Source organism: Lonchura striata, chromosome 4A (assembly GCF_050655825.1).
Source record: "Lonchura striata isolate lonStrDom1 chromosome 4A, ASM5065582v1, whole genome shotgun sequence".
Lineage (NCBI taxonomy): Eukaryota > Metazoa > Chordata > Aves > Passeriformes > Estrildidae > Lonchura > Lonchura striata.
In genome coordinates, this window is record NC_140742.1 from 4,216,897 (window position 1) to 4,240,939 (window position 24,043).

The window sequence follows — 24,043 nt, forward strand, 5'->3', positions numbered from 1 at the left end:
TAAAAATAAATCTTCATGGCCATGGTTTTTAGAAATCCCAGAAATGACAGATAATACATGGATATTGAGTTTTTTATTCTGTAGAATTTGAAGAAACGTGAAAAAATTACCCTGCACCATTGACAGCTTAAACAAAGCTAGAAGTTATCACATACAACTGTCAGTGTCTCTTACAGATGGCAGTCTCACAGAATTGGGCATTTCATGGATTTAATCTTCATTGCTTTGTGTTCTCTGTGATTCCAAACAGCAGTAGCTCTGTAGCTCACCATGTCAGTCACACAAAGTAAGGATGAGCTCCTGTTCCAGAGGGTTGGAGCTCCTGCCTGGGAACCATGTGCAGAAGGAGCTGTGCTGTCACTGCTGCCCAATCCCTTGTTGGAGCCACCTTTATTCAGTGAATGCTGGATTCTGTTGTCTTTGCAAAAGATGTCCTATTTATGTTCTTCACTATTGCCTTGCAGGAGCTGAAAGACTTTTTTAGGTCAGTTTGTAGTCAGGAGCAATTAGGCAGTGCTCAGCAGACATCTGTCCTTCATATGCTAAGTAAGCACCGTGGTCCAGAGCAGCAGCTCTGGTGCTGAGCAGGGCTGACACTCCTGATGAAGTCTTTGTCAGTGCAGATAAGCCCTGTCAAAAGCATCCCATCGTAAATCTAGTCAGGAGAATCTAACCTGAATTTAGCTTTTCACTGTTATCACACTGATCTCTACAATTTAAAAGTGGAGGAGGTTATGATAAGATTGATTTAACAGCCTTCACATTATTCTTTAAAATGCAAACCCTATCTTCCTCCCTACCTTTTTTTTTTTTAGTGTATGCAATAACATTAGCTATCTGTTCAGGAGGGTATTTTTGGTATCTTTGAGGCTTCTGAAGAGCCAGTACCCATTGCCAGAAAACAGAGATAAATCCTGAAATAACTTTAATTTTGCAAGGACTGGTGACTTTTTAAAATGTAATTGCTCTATTATTTTTCTTCTCAGAGTTGTTAAATATTTAAGATGTGCTATGCATGACAACAAAAGCCAACTAATCCAACAGATGTTTAGAGAAATATTGGTAGAGAAATTTCAAAAAGAGAGAGCAGAGACGTTCTTTGATTAACAGCAGAACTATTCATTTTCTGTGATTTAAAATCTTTTTCAAGCAAGAAGGTGGTAAATAGAAACTGAGAAGTGCTCAGGGAGGGATGATCACTTTGTACAAATCAGTTCCTTTGGCTCCACCTGCAGTACATGCAGTTCAATGAGTGTTTTGCCAGAGCATCTTCACAGCCCGCAATAGGCAAGATACATTGTGTATGCAGTAAATAAACAATAAACTGCACTTTCCTGTATTTGACATAATGGATAACAGAGCCAGTCTTGGCCAAAAAGCAGTATTATCTCTATTTTCCTCTTCTTCACACCATCCCATGTGTTGTTCTCAGCATTATCCATTTACCCTGCAGATAATTTGAGTTTAGACTATAGTGTGTTTGGTCAGAGATGCATACAAGGAGGAAATGGAAATTTTCCATTTTATTAAAACTTATGAAATAATAATTTTTATCTATTTTGCATCTGAAAAATCTTGCCATGTAAAATGTTTTGAATGTATCAGACTTGGTGGTTTTTTCTTTAAATCTTGGAAAGTTGTTTACCTGTCCAACAAGTTTTCCTTTTGTTTTTTTTCTTTACAGGAGAAATTACTATGGTGGAAACTGGGCCAGCTTTAGTTTTTCAGGGTTATTGTCCTGGATTAAAGAAAATCAGGTAAAAATTTCCCAAATTGTTTCTTTTAGGCCTCCTTAACATTGAATCTCTGTTGTTTGCATGATTTATTTCAAGACAAATTACCTCCCTGCTTTTGCTCTTTGGTAATTTGACAGATCAAAGAGGTTTGTAGTTCCCAGCTTTCCTGGCTGAGCCTCACCCCTCTGGCCTGGCAGTCTGAGGCTGTGATGTGCCTGCCTTGTCAATCTGATTGAGACCAGCTTGGTGCTCAGCCACACTCCTGGGTTCTTGAGCTTAAAGAGAAACATCTACACCATTGTTTCAATTCCTTTATGATAATCTGATCTTTTCCATTTCCTCTTTGATTATTTGCCACTCTCTGATGTTTCAGCCCTTTTGTTTTTCTCGTTTGTATTCAGCTGATTCTTCCTTAGAGGCAGAGAAGTGGGTGCTGGATCCTTGCATTGAAATGTCCTGTAACCAGGACAAAAAGATGAATGCTGATAGTGTATTTTTCAATGACCAAAGTTTATCTGATTCATGGCAGTCCACTAGAAATCTTCCAGGGAGGATATTTATTCAGGAGATGGAGCACTAGGGCTGCATTAGCAAATGGCTGCTCTGTTATTTACGGAAATGCTCGGAGCCTGTTGGGCCGTAGAAGATGGAAGTTTCTCAGCTCAGTCTCATGCCTGCTCTTTACACTGTGCTGCCTCCTGGCATAATCAGGGCACTTATTCAGAGCTTCATATCCTATGAGTTGTGTTGTATGATTTAGAGATTGCTGTGTGCACAGATTAATACAATCCCCCAGATCACCAAGTCTCCGTTCAAAGACTTTTGTCACAGAGTCTGGAACTACCCTGGTTGTGGCAAACCTGTCTTTTGTATGTAGATTGTATGTATGTAGATATGAGATTGTATTCCAAGTTACATTCAACTCTCCACTAAAGCCTAGATTTCAGATTACTAGAGCCCATGCTTCAGCATAAATGCTGGCATGGTGTAATAAAGTAACCAGCTCTAACTGTTTTAACTAAAAAAATATAAATGGAAAAAAAAACCATTAGGACAGTTAAGGGTTTTTTTTTTTCTTTAGATGGTACATATTATTTGTGTCTGCAGAGATTTATACTTCAAGAACAGCTTGCACAGTATAATATGTAATGTTATACTTGTTCTTTTAAGCAAAAGACAGATCTCAGTGATGAATGTGAGGAATGGAGAAAACTGATCCTTGAGGATGAAGAAGCAATTCCTCTTAGCAGCAAGGATAAAACTATTCAACATGTAGAAGATTTCTGTTTTGGCGAGTAAGTAAAAATGTAGAAATTCATGAACAATTTTGTATGCCTGGAGTAAATGATCATATTGTGCTTTTGGTTTTAAGGGTTTCACCATGCTGCCATATTACACATTGTCTCAAAAAGCAACCCTGGCCTCTGAAATGTTCTCATGTCCTTGTGCTTTGTTGAAATCAATTCACTGAAACAACCTGATCCTTCCTAGATGACCTCTCTGGGTGCAGTGTAATTTGTTGGCCAATTTGTGAGTTTGTGATTTACTTCTGAGTAGGAAACAGAAGTGTTATGTTTAGATAGTAGTAGTAGGTGGCAGCTGTGCACTGCCATCAATTAAATTTTTCCATTCTTAATTTGCCTAAAAGCTGCTGTTCTCATAGTCAAAAATTAAAACCCTAATTACATGTAAAATGACCCACATACAAAAGAACAGGAACACAAATGGACAACAGTTCTGTAACTGTGAAATACTTCCTGTGGTAAAATTATAAAGTAAAAATTACCCTTTGTCCTTTTTATATGCAATGAATTTAACTTACTGAAGTTCAATCCACTGAATATAAATTTAACTAACTGAACTGTGTATTTATTTATTTATTATTTTTGTCTTCTGGATTGTGTACTCAACATTCTCCAGAATTCCTGAGAGGAAATTATTTGAGAGAGTTTAACCTTGAATCTCTAAGAAAATACCATAGGTAACTAAATGAAATGCTGACACATACTCATAGAGAAATACAGGTTTCTTTCTCTAAACATCATATGGAGGGAAAAAATGGTGTGAATTACATAAATGCAATCTGAAGGTCACAGACTGAGACTCTTCCAAGGTTCAGTGCTGCACAGTAATGGTGCTTGACTGGATTTCAGATAAAATGTAATGCTTATTTTAAAGCAATAGCACTTGGATATTGTAATTGTCATCCTGTTGTCATAATAAATAATGTTCAGAACCAGAATTAAATCAGATGGAAAGGTTTCATAGTCTTTTAATTTTGTTTATAATTTTTGACTGATAGCTGGCTCCCAAGTGAGTCCCCCTACCACTGAGATGTTACACTTAGAAGTGAGATTATACTTGGGTAAAATTAAGCTTTTAAGCATTCACCTTAGATCAGTACAGTGCTGACTTGGTCATCCCCCACCAAAAAAAAAAACATTTCCCCCAAGGAACAAAGATAAGATTAATAAACCTGGCAAAGTAAAAGTTCTCCTAAAGAACTTCATACTTTCTGAGAGTCAATTACTGTGTTTCTGACTATTTACATGTTCTGCCTAGATTCTGTTGTTTTTGCTTAACTTTTGTAACTCCTATGAAGTAACCATTAAACATTTATTTTGAAAGAATAAACAGCTGGGTAGCAGTATAATATACACAGTGCAACTCTGAAATGAATGGCCTTAGAACAAAGTGCATCCATCAAAGGGAAAGAATACTGTGTCTACAACAAGCTGGATTGAAAAAAGGCAAATGGCTGAAAAATAAATAGTGAACACCTGTGCTGAATAAATTAACCAGCTGGTTGGCAATTTTTCATTTGACCTATCTGAAGGGGTTGCTGTTACAAGGCATTAATAAGACACATTCATTTTAAGATATTCCTTTGTTAGTACCATTAATTGATGAATGGTGGAAGATAATATTCTAAATTTACACAACAATTTGTCTGCAGATGTATTATTTTTTTCTGAATTAGGAGAAGAATTGTCTGTACAGAAGTTCAATTTGAGTCATTTTTATAGACAGTTTCTTACATTATTCAGGGATATTTGGTCCTATAGGAAGGATGTAATGAATTTAGATTATATACAGTTTTTAGACTCTCATTATAAAAAGTGTGGAGCTGCAAACAATGAAGATTTACCTATTCTTTAATGGGAAGTGAATAGAGATTTAAAATATGTAAATATTTGTTACACTGCTTCTCAGAGTGATATAGAAAAATACAGTGTATTATGAATCCAAGTTTATTTTGATTTTAAAAAGTAGTAAGTATGTTTAAAATGAGATGAACTGTTCATTGAGATTGGGAGAAGCTAGAGAGAAAACATTCTGAAATTTTGTGTTATAAAGATTTAGGATTAATTAAATAAAAGCTTCATTCTTAGTTACTGAATTACTGGCAAGAGCTTTTGCACTTTTCACAAACACCATATTCCAAAATCCTAAAAAAACCCCAAAATCCAAATAGAGCCCCAAAAGTTAATTGACTTTCTTTTTTATTTGTAGCAAAGATTACTTTTTTTGAACAACATTTGACAAAGTACTTATCTCTCTTTGATATTTTATAGTTACCTAATGCTGGCAATCTGAAGCAAAAAGACATAATTAATGTGTAGAAACAGCCTTCTCTCATTAGTGCTTCCTTGTAGCAGTTCCTGTATTTCCCAGGGCAATATTTTACCCCAGTCATGACTTAAGTGCTTCCTGGTGACTGGAAGCAGGCTGGGAGATTACTTCCAAACTTTTCATGAGTCCATGTGAGCTCAATGAGTTCATAAATGAGGAGCAATTTTTAAAGGATACCAGGTTTTTGTTCCTTTTTGAACAGAAATCCTGCCCCTGCTTCCATCTGCAAGGCTGCAGGTATGTGAGGGAGCATTTTGGTATTGATGCTGAGAAATTCCTTGCTGTTCTGGGAATTTTAACCATCTCTGTTAATACTCTGTGTTTGCAGGTCACCTTTAAAATCATAGTTCATTAGTTTTCAGCCAAGGTTAAATTGTTTATTCAGTGCATTAATGGCTTGTGGTATAAAGATAAAAAGATAGTTTGGAATTGTTGCTGAACTCCTTTCACTTACAATGACACTGATTTGATTCATCTCAGTGGTAGTGTAAACTAAACCAAGTTCAAAAGTCCTGCTTTCTAAGGGAGGTGTCCTTGAAGTTCAACATAAAACAAGAAGATGAGATTAAAAGTGGAGGGCTGCTTTATAAGTGGAATTTTAAAGAAATGTTGTGGAAAGGAAATGAACTGTGCAGAGTGAAAGTTATGTGGGAATGTCCCTCCTGTGGCCGCCTTCATCCCCTGTGCATGGATTTGGAACACTTGCATAACAGCATTGCTGCTTGAACAACTAATTAGAATGCAAGGGCAGAGTTGAAACAGGAATTTGAAAGTTTTACTGAAAGTTTGGGTCCAAGTGGTCTGGTCTCAATGGCCCTGCTGGGATCCTGGCTGCTGAGGAGCTTGGTTGTGTAAAGCTTGTCTGTTTTCTTCAGGGCAGTATCTCAGCTTAATGACCTTAATGCATATTTGCTTTTCAGCTTCATGGGTTTTAATCCATGGGGAACACCTGGTCAAGTTATTGGTTTTATTTCAAAATAGTCAATTTGTATTGTTTATGTAGCTGTGTTTCTTTTATCATGAGGGCCTTGATTTTAATTTTGAGATCCTTCTAGCTTTTGAGTATATGTAAAGTAAAAACTCAAATTTTTGTTGGTGTTTTTTCTCCTCAGTAAAAATAGTCTATTGAATTATAGCTTTGCAGCCAAAGAACCAAAGTTTGTTAGTGGGTGGAGCACCTAAATGGGCCAGGATAAAGAAATTCTAGTGCTTTTCCTAGAAATGCTTGAGGTTGCTGTTCTGGCACTGACTCAAAACTTCAAACAAGTTTTTAAGACTCTTCAAAAACATTTTTCCCTCCTCTCTTCCCCCTCTGTGTTTTTAATCAGTCAGGATTCAGCTGAAGGTGTTGAAGAAGCTGGTGCACTGCCAAAGCTGCCTGTGTTTGGAGCCCCTGCTGCCCAGGGGGTTTCTTCAGGGCCGGAGAAGGCGAGCCCAACAGCGGAGGGGATTCCTCTGGGATCAGAGGAGAGTCCAGAAGCAGAGGGGGGTTCTCCAGGGTTGGAGAAAGAGAATCCAGCAGTGCAGAGCCCTGGAGAGGAGCCACAGAGCCCAGAGGCAGAGCAGCCCCCGAGCTCTGAGGCAGCCAGGGCAGCTGCAGGGGACGGGGCAGGAGCAGCCCCTGGCAGCGGAGCTGCTCCCAGCACGGCTGCAGGCGACTCCGCTCCGCAACTGGCGAAGACAGAAGCTGCGCCCTCCGAAAATGCTGCCCAAGAACCAAAGAAAATCTCCTACTCACAAATTGTTAGAGAAGGCAGAAGGTTTAATATTGATTTAGTTTCTAAGGTAGGAACGGAATGACTCTTTTTGTCTAAGTACTTTTACTTTGCTTAAAATGCTGACATTTGTTTTAAAACCCTTCACGTTGAGACAGCATCTTTAAGGCAAAATAGCCACTCTTGAGAAGTAAGAATTGTTACTCCTAAAACAAACATGAGCTATTTAATGTGTTTCCTTAAGTGGTTTATTACTAAAGAGTTTAAAAGACATGGCTCAGGAATATTGCCTTGAAATAAATTTCATTAAATATAGCACTTAGGTAGTACCAGCAAAATATGTTCTTTTAAGTAGCACCATTAAAAACTGTATTTTTAAACAAGCAAAAGCAATCTGCATACGGATTTTTTATCTTTTTAAAAAGATAAAAAATGGTTTTTACAGCACAAGAAAGTTTTTTCAAAGTTGAATGCATCACTTTATATATTGTGCCTAAAAAGAGTTTTCAAACCTCTGGAAAATGAAAAATAAACTCTCTTCAATAATTCATTTGATTCTTTGTGAAGACAATACAAAATGCCATATTGCAAACTTTGTGTTCCAAAAGTGGATCCCACTTCCAAGCATCTTGAACACCAGTCAGTGGGTGGTGGTTAAGCAGATAATGCTATTCTGTATCCTTGTTGTACTCTGGCTGTCCCACTGTGGGACATGGTGTTAATTGCAGCAAATCTCAGAAATTTGGACACAAGAGTGGTCAGCAGGGCAAGGCCAGGAATTTGTGCTGGGGTTTCCTTGGAAGGGAACATCAGCTTCCTTGTAGTGTCCTTGTGATGCCCCAGGAAACCTTTGTCCAGAAAGTTCCTGTGTGATCTTGCAAAGTCTGTTCCACTTTTCAATATAAACATTTTCAGTTCATAGTTGCATTTCTGGCCCTTCTGTATTTAATCATATATTTGTAGCTCTAGAAAGATTAAATTGTATATGACTAAACCTTAGCTTGGGAGTCATGGAATTTACCTGTGGAAAAGGTGCTTCTTGGTTCAGGTGATTTAGGGAGCAGCTGGTGAGGATTTTCTTGGGTGCTTCATTGATTCTCTTCGGCCACCACTTCCTTTCTCCTCCCTGTGCAGTTGCTTTACTCCCGGGGGCTGTTAATTGAGCTCCTCATTAAGTCCAACGTGAGCAGATACGCCGAGTTCAAAAACGCCATGCGAGTTCTCGCCTTCCGAGAAGGGAAAGTAGAACAGGTACAGAAAATAATGTGCTGCATGTGTTTCATCTCTTCTTCTGAAAGTCAAGAAGCTTGAAATGGGTTTTTTGAGAATTTTGTGTCAAGAGGCTGATGTTTTTTCCTTAATTATGATTCTGATTTAATTTCTGGAAGAAAATATGTTTGTATGTTATATAGAAATATTAAAATAAAATCAAACCAAACTAAAATAAAATTGTGCAGTCCAGCATATTGACATAAATCTTTACCTCAGGCTAAATGTTTAGGCCATGACTGACTGGCAGTTAATTCTTGAAGATTCACAGATTTAAGGTTTTAAGATTCTGACATAGAGACTTGATTTGTCTTTGTTACATACAAGAGAAATCAGTGTGATAATGGCAACAGGAGATATTGGCATAGTTAGTACAAACTCTAGTGATTATCTCTGCAGTTAGAGATGCAAGTGAAATTGAAGGGATATAAAAAAAGATTTTTGGATATTCTTATTGTGGAAAATTGGTAACTTTAGTTACAATAGAAAATAGGGAAAATAAATATGTAAGAAAATAACTGTAATTGAAAACAGTAATTTGAAGTGTCTGTTATTTAATCAGGCTGTTGGCGCTTGATGTTTTTTCATTCAGAGTGTGGAAAGTATCTGAAATTATTAAAAAATACTTTGCAGGTGCCTTGTTCTAGAGCAGATGTCTTCAACAGCAGACAGCTCACCATGGTGGAGAAGAGAATGCTTATGAAATTTCTGACATTTTGTTTGGACTATGAGCAGCACCCCGAGGAGTACCAAGGTAGTGTCTCATTGAACAAGGCACACTCCCTTCTGAGGAGTTCCTTCAGGGAGGCACAATTCTGAGAGCTCTCCTGTGTTTTCATGTGGTTTATTTTTACAGATTCATTTTTAAAGTATGCTTTGACCTTTTTGTGACCTTTTCCCTTCAGTGTTAAATTCTTCTACTTAAGCACTTGCTCTTCTAGTTCCCACATCATTTATTATTTACATTTTTCTTTAACAGCAAAATTATATATTACACCAAGGTTGCAAAATGCTTTTTGTCATTTTTAAGTGTTTTCTTCCCCTCCCCCAGGTATTTTTTAAAATAATGTGATGTATCTGAATGTTCTGTCTTTTTTTTTTTTTGATTACTAGGTAAACCTTTGCAATGCTTTACAACAAATCAGAAATGGAGAAAATGGAATTTTTTAACTACGAAAGTGAATGTAATTTAATGCTCTTTAGTTGTAAAGGGCAAGTTCAAAGTGCTTTTATCAAGTGTTGGCTTATTTAGATGAGAGGAAATCAGACTAGATTTGAGCTATAATGTGTGAAGAATAACAAGCAGCAGGTCAAAGAGGGAAATCAGCTTAACAGGAGGAAGGTGCTTTGGGTTTGTGCTCCTCAGGGTACAAAGAATGAAGAGATGTTCCCAGTTCTTGGAGTCTGAAGGTAAACTAAGGCAAAGAGAAAAAATCTGTTAAAAAGAAATAGTGACGAAAGAGGACTACAAACATCAGAGAAAATTATTAAACATAGGCAAGAGAAAAACAGCATCACGATCTGGTAAGATTAAGAAAAGGAGTGTCTGTAATGAACTCCAGAAAATCCTGAAGGGGGAAAAACTCATTAGTCTGAAGTGGTTTATTGATTACAGGTGATCTCAGTTTACTGCTGCTGGAAGAAACGGAGGTGCTCAGTAAGGATATTGGTGGAATTTAGAAAATTTATTAAGTAAAAAAAGGAGATGCCACATCAATTTTAAATGAATCCATTGATTCATGTACCTAAATAACGTTAGATTTACTTTCAGAGACAGTTAAACAGATTTTGTTCCTACATTTTAAAATAGCCAGAGAAGTAATTGAGAACATTTTGAGTCAGATTAGGCTAATGTAAAATCTTCAGAAATTTAAAATTGCTCTTGATGAGATCACTGCATTCGTGGGAAGGCAGACTTTTAATAGGCAGAGTTCATGAGCGTCAAGAATTTTTTTAAAGCTTTTTTTTTTTTGTAAAATATGAAATTATATAAGAAGTTTGAAGTGAGGAAAACTTGAGAATTTTTTTAGAATGATAAAACAAAAGATAAAACCCTGTCATTTTATGACTTTCTGCATGGCTGTACAAAGAGCAGTAAGATACATTTTCTAATAAAACACTGGTTGAATCTTGAACAGAATATATAGCTTGATAATACTGGTCTCTGCACTGATAGGAGTGTTTCTGAACTAGTTAGGAATTTATCCAGGACTGAAATAAGAGCAGATCTCTGAATAGTATGGAAGTATGCTATTGCTTAATACAATCTTTTCCTGGCAAAAAACCTTTCTGTTATGAAGATGACTAAAGCTTTTCAGAGATGTATCAATGCCAACATGCTTTAAACATCTCCCAGAAGACTTGTGTTTCTTTGAATTTCAAAATGTGCCAGCAATAATATTATTTTAAAGGGAAGATGGAGTCCTTGATCCCTTTCTGCTCTCTGTCTCATCCACATTTGTTTGTTGCCAGCAAGTCATCAAATTGAAATAAATATTGCACCTTCTTATCAATGGATGATGGCACTGTGTGAGTGGCTTGTCTCAGCATAAATATCCACTCTAGCACTGGCAGTGTGGATGCAGCAGTCCTGTTCTGGAGTGGGTGTCATTTGGGGTAATATTTTGAGTAATTTACTGGATATAGCATCCCAAGGCACTTCAATGGATTTTTGCCTACAGTTTCTCACTTTTCTCTCAGGATTGGGAAGTGGAGTTAGATCAAGTCTAACAAGTCAAGTTAGATCACATTTCAAGTCTAACAATGTATAGGCGATACCATTGAAGACCCATAAAGTAGGTTTGTAATATTTTGAAATATTTTAATGGAGTGCTATTTCTGTGTTCTGAGAACTCGCTTTCTGGGAGTAGTTCTTCTAACCATCATTGATTGGGTGATCCATTTTCAGCAAGGTGTTTGTTGAAAAACTCACTTGCTGGAATCCAAAAGCACTTGAGTGGAAGCACAGGAGACAGTGCAGATGTTAAAGTGTGCTCAGTGCCTCGTGTGCTCTTCCCTCAGCCTACGAGAGCAGCACGTTTGCTCAGTTCCTCCAGACACGGAAGCTGACCCCCAGCCTGCAGCACTTCATCCTTCACTCCATTGCAATGGTGTCAGAGACTGAGAGCAGCACTCTGGAAGGTCTTCAGGCAACAAAAAAATTCCTGCAGTGCCTTGGCCGCTATGGCAACACCCCGTTTTTGTTCCCTCTATATGGGCAAGGAGAGATCCCACAGTGCTTCTGCAGGTAAGCCTCACTTAACCCAGACATATTCTAAAAAGGAAACCCTTGTAATGTAAGAGGTATCATTCACTAGGATAATACTTTGCAACATTTTTCATTGTATTACAAATGCAGCTTGTAGTAGGTGCTGGCTGTGGTGGCTGCTGTGAGTAAGTTAATAATGAGAAAGCCATTTAATTTAACCCATATGTAGCTGTTCCTTTTTAAATCTGACAGAGGAGACTCAGTGATATCTGTCCAAAAGGGTGACTGTGCATTTGGATAGGTTGAAAAACATTGTATGTGAGTCTTTCCTGATAAGCTGCAGGAAGGTCCATGTTGTCAGTTTGTGTTACTAATTAATGCTGAGAAAGCATCTGCCATTCACAGGTATATATTTACCAATGAATTGGATTATTCTGAAAGAGGAGAATGGTGCCATGTGTCCAGTTTACAATTAGATTTAAAACAAACCTTTCTACATCACAGACTTTTATACAAACAGAGCAATCGGTGTGAAATTATGTATTATGCTCTTGGCATCATTTTGTAGCTGTCTTTAGACTGCAAGGTTCCAGCTCCTATGAACTGAACAGCAGAGGAGATCCCATGCAGCTCTGTTTCACTGAGCCATGCTGCATTCTGACATCCCAAACAGCAGCCATATGTTCTCCACTCCCTGAGCCTTAGAAAGCAAGTAAAACAAAAAAGCCCAGTTGATTCCAGGATAAACCAAGATCCCCTTCAGTGTGGCAGTGGCAGTGCAGTCCTTCCCCTGGCTCCAGAGGTGTCCCTGGCCTGTGGTTCTGGCTGGTGATTTGTGCTTTTGGGGACCATCAAGGACCCGTGTGCAGAGGGTGGGTGGTTTTCATTTCAGTTGTTTCCAACAGTTCAGCTGCCATTTAAAAGGCTGAGGGTTTTTTTTTTTCATCTTTGCTTTTGCTGGCAAGCAGCCTTTCCATCTGCTCAATGTGGGTTTAATGTGGTAACCTGTAGGTCTGAAGTAAACATTAGCTCTGTTTAAAAAAAGCAGTTTTGCCTGGCAAGGCCAGTTTGTCTGAGTGATATATTTGTGCATCAGTCCTTTAAATAACAGTGCAGGGTCTTACCTGCTTTGTTTGGTGCTGGACTAGTTCTGCTTTTTACATGTGTGCTACTATGAAATTGTGGTTTACAGCAGGTTGTTGGGTATTCCTGTTTGTGATAGATTCTGTTTCTCTTCTCCAGAATAGTCCTTAAATTACTGCCAAAAGAATGGCCTTAGCAGCTTGATCCTGCTTGGCTGTGTATAGGATGGATGCAGTTATATGTTGATAGAAACGTTCTGGAATAATTGTGCTTCATTGAATAGAAATGTTGTTTGTTACCATCTTCTGTCAGTAGCCTTTCATCTGCTCCTTAAACTGTATTTACATGGTGATTTAAATTGCAGACCTATGTAATTAGGTGATGGGGCAGATAATTTGTGACCAAGAATTGAGGTTAGGTAACTACTCTGCCTACAGTCATGCAACAGAATTTGTGTTTCTGGCCTTTTATGGATGTTTGTGTCTTTATGGGACTTCATGTGAGGCCAGGTATCTGTAAGTGATCAGCAGATTAATAAATCAGAATATTATCAGAGCCATCGAGGTAGTACAATTCTGGCAGTTCAACCTTCAAATACCTGGGGGAAAAAGTAAATTGAATAATTAAGATTAAAATTTTGCTTTCTTTTTTTGCTCTGTAGATTCTTATCCATGACATTTTTCTTGCATTCTCAAAATCCCTTTGGCTTAATTTTTTTATTTAATAACCAGCACATGCAGTTTTCTGATGTGTAACAGCAGTATATTTCAAGAGTTAGCAGTAGAGGTGTCTAGAAGTATTATAAATATTCTTATCAGAAAATCATTCTGTGATGACAGGAGTTCTTCAGATGGCCTGAACTTTCTATTTCAGATCATTGATTGCTGCATTTTAGAGTTTTTTTGCTACAATGTATAAGTTCTACACCAAAGACAGTATTTTAGTAGATGAAGCAAATTAATCTGTCAAACCAAAAAGTAATTATAATTCTAAAAGGTTTGTATTACAAACATTCTAATACAAAACTTCTTAAAAAATTGTCTTTACTTTTTAAGTGAACAATTTAGGAGGCAGCCATAATATTTTCTGAGATTAATCACATTTTTTAAAGTTGCTCTGCCCTCAGGATTGTCTTGCTCAAAGTGAGCCGTATGTGAAGAATGCTGCTGGGGCTGTGGAGTAAAGAGGCAACGCCAGAGCCTATAGATCACAGCCTACAGCTTTTATCACCAGCTTATCAGAGGAAGGTGTCACCTGGCCTGTGATTTCTAACCACTGTTCTATATTCTGCTTTAATGTAAACCTCTTAAGCGTTTCTTGCAGCCAGTTACACTGTGTGTTCTCATCAAGGCTACTGTTATAAATGGCACACATGCATATTGATGGGAATGAGTCAAAGACATTTGTAAGTCACATCCTTGCATCCCAAATGAATCCTGCATAAACACCACAACCTTTTGGAACTGCTGACGACACTCGAGTGAGCAGAAGCGCTCTTCCTTCTTTATTGGTTTAAGCAGGGATGGTTTAGGAGAGAAAATTAAACTTTTATATCACTGTAATGTACATCCCAATATGGTGAGGTACAGATGGGATGTTTCTGTCTTCATAAATTGGAGCCGTGGAACAAGGAAGGTCATTGGGAGCCTCCTGCTCTCCTGAGCTGACAAGCAGCAAAACTTCACTGGCCCTTAACAGCTTCCTTTGCTTCATTCTTGGTACTAAACTGTTCTGACTCCTCCTTTCTAATGATGTAGCAATAGTGTGATGTTAAGTAAAAGTGAATATAATAATATCTCATTCTTGAGGAAAACCCAGACAAGCCTTTACATCTGCTACTGTGTTAGCTTGTGAACACACTGAATTTGGGGCAGAGCAGGCAAGGTTTCTCTTCAGTTTGGTTTCAGATTCTTTCCTCTGGACTCCTACTTATATAAACATGCAAATGGATTGACTTTCTGAGAAGCAGTAGTTTTCTCCCATGTGAACTTTCAGAGGGAATTGGTGACTGTGCACTGTGTCATGTCACAAAGGTTCTACAGTGACATGTTGTGTCTCATGTCTTTGTTAAGAGTTATCCAAAATCTGAGATGTTGGGGTGGCAGTAGGTGCTGGAATATCCTCAGCTGCTTGGCCAGAGGAATTGGTGAGTCCCTGACTTTTAGGGGTAGTTGGTTAATGATGTGTATTTCCTATAAACAGACTTTGAGCTTTCCCATTGTGCATTCAGTGGGCAGTGTCACTCTTTGTGGTAGTTCCTACAGATTATGGCTGAAATTGTAATTTTCTGTCTCCGTGACAGTGACAGCAGTAATTTAGTGATGGAGGAAAGATCTGATTAAGACAGTTCCATCTCTTTCAGTGCCCATATTTACAGGAAGATTAAGAGGCCAGGCTGAGATAAGATGGATAGTGTGATTGATTCCAAGGGTTCCTGTATATATTTAAAAATGAATAATCAGTTTTACCTTTACGTGTGCACTATTACCTGCTACAACTGTCAGAGCTTCTGGGGTAGTTTCAGGTCCTTTAAAATTCCCAATTATGTCCCTGTTACAATCTAGAAAGGTTTTAGTGGTCTAAAATCAAAACTGGACTTCAGGAAACCTGACTGTAATAATTAAAAATGCGGAACACCGTGTTTTTCAGCTAAATCTATACATGAGTATCATGTCTGCATGTTAGCAAGAGGCAGAACTTTTCTGTGTGTAAATTGTATGATTTAGCATATTAATGAGAAAATAATGAGAAATTTAAACAATGTTAATTCCTGGTGACAATCAGATGTGACAGATTTGAGTGTCAGCACATGTGAAACAATCACAGGTGATGTAAAAAACATAGTGAGATATGAGTTCAGTCCTCCATTTCAAAATACCTAATTTATCTATCTCTTATAATTTTTAATTATTCCATTTCTTTGGACCAGAAAATGTAATTGGAATTACTGACAACTTAGCACTATTGCTTGGGTTGTACTAAAATACTGAATAGTACCAGTAGCTGCACTCTGCTTTCTTCTTAATTGTTTTCACTTGCATTTCAGGGAAATAATAAAACTTCAAATGTAGTTTGGCATTTAAAGACAAACTTGATATATTTCTTAGCACTTCGTTGGCAGATGAATGCAAAATGGGCAAGCAGAGTTAGCTGGATTGTTTGTAGGATCAGTTGTTTGTTTTTCCCTCTAAGGAGAAACTCCTTCTTGGGATAAACATGAGGGAAGTGAGATAATCCATCATTCTGAGACCTGTTCACTAGTGATGGATGGATAGATTGGTAAAGTAACTCAATAATCTTCATTTTTTTCAGGTTATTCACAGATCAGTGAGCCTTGTCGTTAATACAGCTGTGGAATGCTTTTGTGTCCTTGCCCACAGTATTTCTCAGAATTTGACAGGAAAAGACTTTTAATTTGGAAATAACCTTTGTTATAAAATGCATTAAGTGGATGAAACTTGGAGAATACCTTCCCATTTTAGATTTTGTCTTCTAAGTGAGCGTTTGTCAATTCTTTGTTTAAAAAATTACTTGCAAATATGAGAGCTGTTCTGCTCCTTGTTATTTCTGACTAGAAATTGTGTTCTGCAGGAGGTTATACCTCATGAAGGCCTTCAGCCATTAGAATCTATCGCATGGGATGCTCTGAATCATGTGGATGCTGTCAAAGTGTATTGATTTCCCATCCCTAACTTGGCATGGAAAAGTTCTCAGTCAAGAAATTGTATTGAGGGATCAGACTTACATTGTCCTGCTCTCATTCTTGGTCATCTTGACTTCTTCAGGGTTTAATAATTAGGATAATGGTGATAATAGGAGGGAAATGTATTTTAATATATTATTTGGTATTACCTCTTACCAGTCCCTTAGCAAGGAAATTCCTCCCTAATTGTGTGGAATGTGCAGATTGTGCCTTACATGGCCTTCCTGAGAATTCTGACTCGGATATGTGAATATTTGCAGCATTATCAGGAGAGCTGTGGAAATGACAAGATTGTTTATTACTGGAGCAAATCTGAGATGAGGAGGCAAACTGCATTTAGCAGAGTCCTTTCTCATTTCAACAGAAGATAGAGAAAGGTAGCTTCCTAAACATGACAGAATTAGTAAAATAGCCCTTAAATTTCATTGAGGGTTAAGAGAACTGGAATTTTTGTGTCTTTTCTGAAGGCAGAGAACGCATAAATGGGTTTTATAGATGGGTTAATGTTTAGTGACTGGTTCTACTGCCTGGGTTTTGTGCCTTGCCCTGCAGTCCTGCTCTCCCCAGCTTCTCTGGGAGGGCAGAGCTGTTGTGTAATGGCAGCTGAATGACCTTGGGTGAGGATCTGCTGCTTCTCCAACAAGGTCCATGGGGTTTACAGCCAGGCCCCATCCTTCCAGCTCCTCCAGAGAGGAGCCTTGGGAGTGCCTCTGCACTTCCCTGCCCTCACAGCAGCACAGAAACAACTGGACTCTTCTATTTCCTTTTTCTTTTTTCCCTCTCCAGCTCTGTAGCAACTTTTTACAGTTGCCACAGTGCTTTTACCATACTTTCTAGGCCACTTAAACACATTGCCTGATGGTTTCTCACCTAAGCTTCATAGAAATCATCTATTTATTGAGTTTAGAATCCCAGAGAATGGCTCTTAACCTTGATTTGCTAAGAAGTAGTGTTAATTGCAATATCCTTGAAAAAGTTAGGTTGATAATGTGGTTAATTTTAAGAAACAACACTTTTATATTGTGACAAGAGTCATCAGTATCATGAGACTTATCAGCAATAAGGTGCTGGTACTAAAGTTGTTTAAATTAGTAATTACTAGTTGAAATGAAAAGACAGATTAAACATGGTCTTATTTTTGTCAACAGAATTTCCTCATGTTTAGAAACACCCTAAGAAATCTACACGGGCACAAAGTAAGGCTGAAGTATAGGAACATAGAAATATATGATGAATTAAGATTTTTATTGCATCATCTTCTAACATTTGAACTGGGGAAACAGAATTGGAATGTTGGGCCTGTAAAAGGCAGCAGTGACTTCCCAAACCCCAAAACTAGTATATCACATAATAGGAATTCAAATGTTAAAACTCTTGAAATAGTTGTACTGCAGTGCTGTGTGATCATTCAGAATCCATGAACAATAAATACCAATCCTTGCCAGAGTCTGATGAAATAGACTTAAATTGCCCCTATTTTGTAATTATGGAGAGAAGTGCACAGAGGGTCTATTTAGGGTCAGTGATAAGTAGCTAGAGCTTTGTGCTCTAAACCAGACCAAGCATACCAGTTTTTATCTTGTCTGGTTGACTGGCAGATACTGTATTCACTACTAGAATGTTTCACAGGATGTGAATGGATATGTCTGTATATGCAGTCTAAATTCCATACAATCAAAAGGAGCAATTTCTTATTTTAAAGTTAAATTTGATACCCCAGCTCTGCCATTCCAGCTCCTCTTCCTGCAGCATTTCCCAGTCACAGCCTGATTTTCCAGAAGGAAGGGGAGATCTGGGAAAAGAAATCATCTTATTGCAGGCTACAGGTTCAAAATACTCTTTGTGAGTGAACTGAGTGCTGGTGGGTAAGTGCAGGAACTTTGTGATTAATTTAGAATTGTCATGTTGCTGATGGATTTAGACCATAGGCTGCTTCTCTAATCTTACAGGACCTTTTTAAATTTCACAGGAATAATGAACACAGCCTGCAGGAAAAAGTCAAAATATTTGACTCTTCATCTGCTTCCTTAAGCATTTCTGTCGTATATTTTCCCTTCCATAGCTCTCCAAATGCCAGGACAGTTCAGGATGACACTGATTATTTTCTTCATTAGTGCTGTTTTTTGTGGGGGATTTTTGGTGCTACCCAGGTGGATGCACATACCAAGTTTTGACTTTAGTATGAATACCCTTTATTGGAAAGATTGACCATCATTTTTTGTAGCTGTAGCTATTTTATTTATTTGATTTGTCTGGACTCTAGCTGTTAATGCTTTTAGAACACAACAACATTGGAGGAAAGGCTGATGTTCTAGGGGCCTTTCAGGAAACAATTTAATATAAGAACGAGGTCACAGTTTGCTCTGTGTGTAAAAATAAACTGAAAAGGACAATTCATTATCTCAGCACTTGCCATGTTTTTCTTTCATCTTTCTCCAAAGCTTGCAGTGCTGTACATGGAGTATTCAGCTTTAAGGAGAGAAGCAAGTAGTTTTTACTACAGAAAAAAATGCACAATTAAAAAACAGTAAATTTTAAAATTTTAATCACAACGTGCATTTTAGAAAGCAGAAGACTAATTACATGCTAGAAATAAAAACTAGATTTTGGTATAAAATTATTTGATACAGTTTTAAAACTCTTTCAGAGTGAACTAAGGCTTAGTCTGTAATGCAAGTGTTTTTGTGGCATCTCAGTGTTGGAAATCGAGATGTCAAATGGAGAGACATTCTATTTTTGTTCAATTAATATCACAGAGCATTACATCAAAGCAGTAAACTCCTCTTGTATCAACAGATGCAGCAACCCTGAAGCCTATTTTCTCTCTTGTTACATTAGTGTTTAATTAAAGAAAACAACTAGTTGGAGGCAGTTACTTTCTGTGAAATGTAATGAAGATTTATTTTGTAAGTGACCTTCACTGTATTAGCTGAATCAGTAATCAGAAAAATTAATAGAATAATCAAATTATATACAAACTCATAAATCACTGCGAATATGCTGTCAAAAATGCAGCTTTTAATATGTCCCATTGTTTCACAGCTGTATTAAAAATTGCTACTCCTGATTTCTGCCTTGATGGGGACTGAAATGGCATTTAAAGGCTGTGTATGATGGAGGGCTACCAGGCCAAAAATTTTCACAACTGTTAATTTAGCTGTAATATGATTTGATGTCACCAGGGCAAAGTTGAAGCCGAGTACAGTGTTGTTGCTATCTTTCAGCAAAACTTGAATTATTGGTGGAGGCAGTCGCCAGTTAATTAGAGTAATATCAGTTTAAATGTCTGTCATTTAGGGTTAATGGTATCAAAGAGTTGCCTTGTACTTCAAGTGCAGTCAAATCATCTTGAATAGCCCATTGTATGAAAGTAATGCCAGCACAATGATTTTACTTTGTCATAAATTATTGGGGTGCCATTTAGTTTAATATTTCAGTTTCTGTATTTAAATACTTTTGGCAAGTCCATCCTAACTGTGTCATTTTTCATGCTAGGCTGTTCTAATAGGTGTTTTGGCTGTTTGTGATTGTTTAGCAACACAATCAAAATTCCTTTCCATTTTCATTTTAAAAGAGAAGTTTTCTGCTGGCCTATGAAAACTGGTCATGCCCTCATCCCCTGGATACCAGGTTACCCTTGGAAAGAAGTAATTCACATTTCTGTGCAGCCAAGTAGCAAAGTTCTTTCAAAGCATGCTGGAAAAATAAAATGCATATATCAAAATCCCCTGGCTGTGGTTGAAGGAAAACTGTAATTGATGTTTTTAACTAAGGAATCCATTAGTAGTTAATAGTTCTATTCTTATATGCAAGATATGAAATCAACTCTTCTGAGTTGGTTTGAAAGATCCTGATTGCTGCTGTGTCAGGCAGGAAGCTGTGGATTGCAGCATGAGAGATAATAAACCCAGAGCTCTAGGTTCTAAGAGTTCTTCAGTGGATGTTTAACCTTTGTGTCATCTTCAACAATCTCCAAACAGCCAGGGCTGGGATTTTTGGGATGCATCTCTTGATTTTCCATGAGGAGCAGGAGTGCTTTTAGGGAACTGAGTATTCCAGGTGTCCCATAGTACCTGGTGGTGCTGACAGCTCCTTGGGCTGCCCCAGTCCTGCAGGTCAGAAGGGGTTGTGGGACTGACTGCCTTTGAACTGCCTCATCTGATGTTAGAATGACAAAATAATGCCATTTTTGGAAGGCAGGTTTGCAAAGTGAAAGTTTTCAAGTTTGTCATCTGTGAAGCAATATCAAAATGCTTTTACTTCAAAATCACAGAATCAGAGACTTGTTTGGGTTTGAAGAGATCTTAAAGCTCAACAAGTGCCACCCCTGCCATGGGCAGGGACACCTTCCACTGTCCCAGGCTGCTCCAAAGCCTTGTCCAGCCTGGCCTGGGACACATCCAGGGATCCAGGGGCAGCCACAGCTTCTCTGGGCACCTGTGCCAGGGCCTCCCCTCCCTCACAGGGAGGGATATCTTCCATATATCCAATCTAAATCTACCCTCCTTCAGTTTAAGGCTGTTCCCTTGTCCTGTTCCTCCATCCCTTGTCCCCAGTCCCTCTCCAGCTCTCCTGGAGCCCCTTTAGGGTCCTGCAAGGGGCTCTGAGCTCTGCCTGGAGCCTTCTCCTCTCCCAGCTCTGCCAGGCTGGCTCCAACCCCGTGATAACTCAGTGACCTCCTCTGAACCCCAGCAGCTCCACATCTTGCTTCTGTCAGTAAACCAGTGTTACCAACACCTCAGAGCTCTGCCTTGCTGACCACTCACCTGATTACAATTAGCAGAGGTGCAGTAATACCCTTTGTCTCCCTGTTGCAGGCTGTGTGCTGTGTTTGGGGGGATCTACTGCCTCCGTCACGCCGTGCGCTGCTTGGTGCTGGACAGAGCCTCGGGACGGTAAGGCTGCCATCAGAGACCTTCTGTTTGTACACAAAACACAGGTGAAAAATGTCTTGAGTCAATTTAAAAAAAAAATATTCTTCCCAGATCCTCCTTGGTATTAATAACACATCAACCTTGATTAAAAGTAATTTGTGTATAGGTCCTCCAGAACAAGGAAAGTGGGTCTAGAATATAGAAACTAAATTAATTTCCCTGTGATATTACTACAGCTCCTGATCACCCAAGCTTGGAAGACAAATCATTTCAGCTGCCGGGGGGCTGGTGATGAGTGATGTTAGTTTTCCTTGTGGCCTTACCTACTCTAATTGATTTTCATCAGATGACAACAAAGCCCTCTGTTATTGCATTTTTAAAAATGGAGCTCACCTAAAGACTCATCAGATTAATCTTTGCTGATAATGCATGTCACTCCAAGAGAAAAGACTTTAATGAGTTTTTAGGTAGATTGTTGTCATAAACTATGCTGCCCTCTTATTCCAGAATAAATTCTTTTACAACAATATCAGGCCTGTAGGCAGGTTTAAAGTTGAGCTAAGAAAAACCAACACAGAGTTTTTTCCATAGTGGCATTTTTCACACCTCTGTAAATTGTCATATTTCTGTTATACACATTTTATCAGATATTAATCTTAACTGCAGACTTTGGCTGTCTTAAAGACTGTTTGCAGCTTAGCTTCTATAATTGAAAAGTTCAAGGTGTTTTGTAGAAAATTTAGAGAATTAATTTAGAAATGAAGTAGTTCCAATGTATTAGGAGAATGAGTAGTTAAATGAGGGGGTGTGAGTTTAATTCCCAGCTGCTCTGCAATTCCTTGAGCACAGTCCTTGTAGCTGCATTTGCTACAACATGGTCAAGTAGCTGTTTTCCCTGAAACTGAATAAACTCCAGATTTTACCTTTCTGCCAGTTCCCGAAGGTTCTGGAGTTCACTGCACACTGGTAGACTTTGAGATGTAAATGTGTTTTATCAGGTGTGTTGTTCCAAATGCACAGTTCATATGCAAATTAATCTGTGCCCCTTTCAGAAGCTGTCATTTATTTTAACACTGATATTTGAACTGTTGCTGTAGGAAGTTTTATATTCCAATAATGTTTAAATCTTTAAATTGCTCTTGCAGGGGGACAAAGCTTTTAGTTGGTAGCAACTTCCAAACTCTATTCTGTGCAGGTCTTAACTGGTCAGTGGTATTGCTTGCCCCAGTTTCCAGCTTCTTCCACACATCCTGAAGACCTCTGAAATCAATGTTTTCTTTATAAGGTTATGTGGGTTCCAGAAGAGCTGGAGTGCTGCTTTTCCATTAACCTGCCTTTATGTTTTGAATATAGTTTTAAAAAAAACAGCACAAGTGTCTTTTTTTAGGCTGCTTTTGGGGTTCACTTGTGCCATTTTAGAATGATAGATTTTTGAGGAGCAAAATTATAAGAATACTTCTAAAGATTGTACCAGACTTTCATTATTCCAAAAACACTGAGCTTTTAATAATGCCATTATCTGATAGTGAATATGAAGAAGCACAACACATCCAAGACATCCATTTCCTTTATCTTCTGTTTCATTCTTGCTGTTATCTCCTTCCTCACTGTGTATTCCCTCCCTGCACCAGCTTGTATTTCCTCTTGACTTTGGGCTTCAGTGTTTTGCCTAATAAAAATCAGCTATCAAGTTGTTAATGAGGCTATTTATGAGTTACTGAGCTTTTGAGTCAACAGACCATTAATAGTAATTGGTAAGAGGCAAATTCATATCTGGTTGTCAGTGCAGCTGGCTGTGTGCTTGCAGAGGCAGCTTCCCCAGGTTACAGATGGCTCACTCAGCACTGCAGAAATGCATGTAGTGGTCATTACCAGTTTATAGCTCCTTCCACAGCCCTCCAGGCTTCATCCATGCCTTTAGGCAGGGATTTCTTTTATATTTTTAATATTCCTTGTTTAGTGCACATAAGGAAAATACATACTTCTAGCTCCAGCCTTGATTTTCTTCTAAAACTTTTTTGTTAGAGTTTAATTAAAAGTCTCAGAATATAAACCAAATAAAATAAAAGTCTCAGAAAATAAACCAAAGTTTATTCCAGCATTTTTCTAGATGTGGTTAACATTGCTTTTTCACATTTCACCCATGCCTGTATATACAGGGAACAGTAGATTTCATACTCAGCTCTACAATTATTTTTATCTTTTTTCTGTAGTTCTTTTTATAATATTTGAAAATAAGATTCAGGCAAGACAGGGTGAAAGAACAGAAATTTTAGACATTCCTATTTTAAGGTTTTAGTAATGCACTTTAAAATATGTGAGTTTTATGTATGGTACCAGTTCTGCTGTTTTAATAACTTTGTAGAGCATCCTGAGTTCTTGATAGAACTTGTTAGAAAATTAAAACCACCTCATATTTCTGAGGCTGAGGAAAAAAGCCACATTTAATGTATGCTAATGTTGTTATTCTCTGTGTTTACTGTATATCACTTTTTTGGGTACATGTAAAATTTCATCATAATGGTGAGCATTTTATATTGATCACACTTCACATATGTTTCCAATTGCATAATTCTGTCTCAAAATGGAAGGGATGTGATAAATGGCCATTTATACATCTGTGATAAAAAGGTAGAGCAAACAGCCAGTAATTTACATATCTGCTGAAATACTGCAGACTGGCTTTGTCAGTGCTGCTGAGTCCATTTCAAGGATGTCGCCCTTAGTCCATTAGTTTGGATAATGAGCCCTATAAAGTACATTTATAACTCGTGGCACTGCAAGGAGATGGATTCTAATTTTCATCCTTTTATCCAGACACA

The 24,043-nt window shown here is 38.0% G+C and overlaps 1 protein-coding gene across 1 annotated transcript in view; it reads left to right on the top strand.

The window, feature by feature from the left end:
* Positions 1–24,043, top strand: part of CHM (CHM Rab escort protein) — a 53,303-nt gene that overhangs the window by 14,112 nt on the left and 15,148 nt on the right. The window contains exons 3-9 of the mRNA XM_021531420.3: positions 1,685–1,757; positions 2,907–3,031; positions 6,698–7,154; positions 8,219–8,335; positions 8,987–9,107; positions 11,375–11,600; positions 21,165–21,242. Coding sequence (XP_021387095.2) covers positions 1,685–1,757; positions 2,907–3,031; positions 6,698–7,154; positions 8,219–8,335; positions 8,987–9,107; positions 11,375–11,600; positions 21,165–21,242 — 1,197 coding nt within the window. The remainder of the gene's footprint in view (positions 1–1,684; positions 1,758–2,906; positions 3,032–6,697; positions 7,155–8,218; positions 8,336–8,986; positions 9,108–11,374; positions 11,601–21,164; positions 21,243–24,043) is intronic.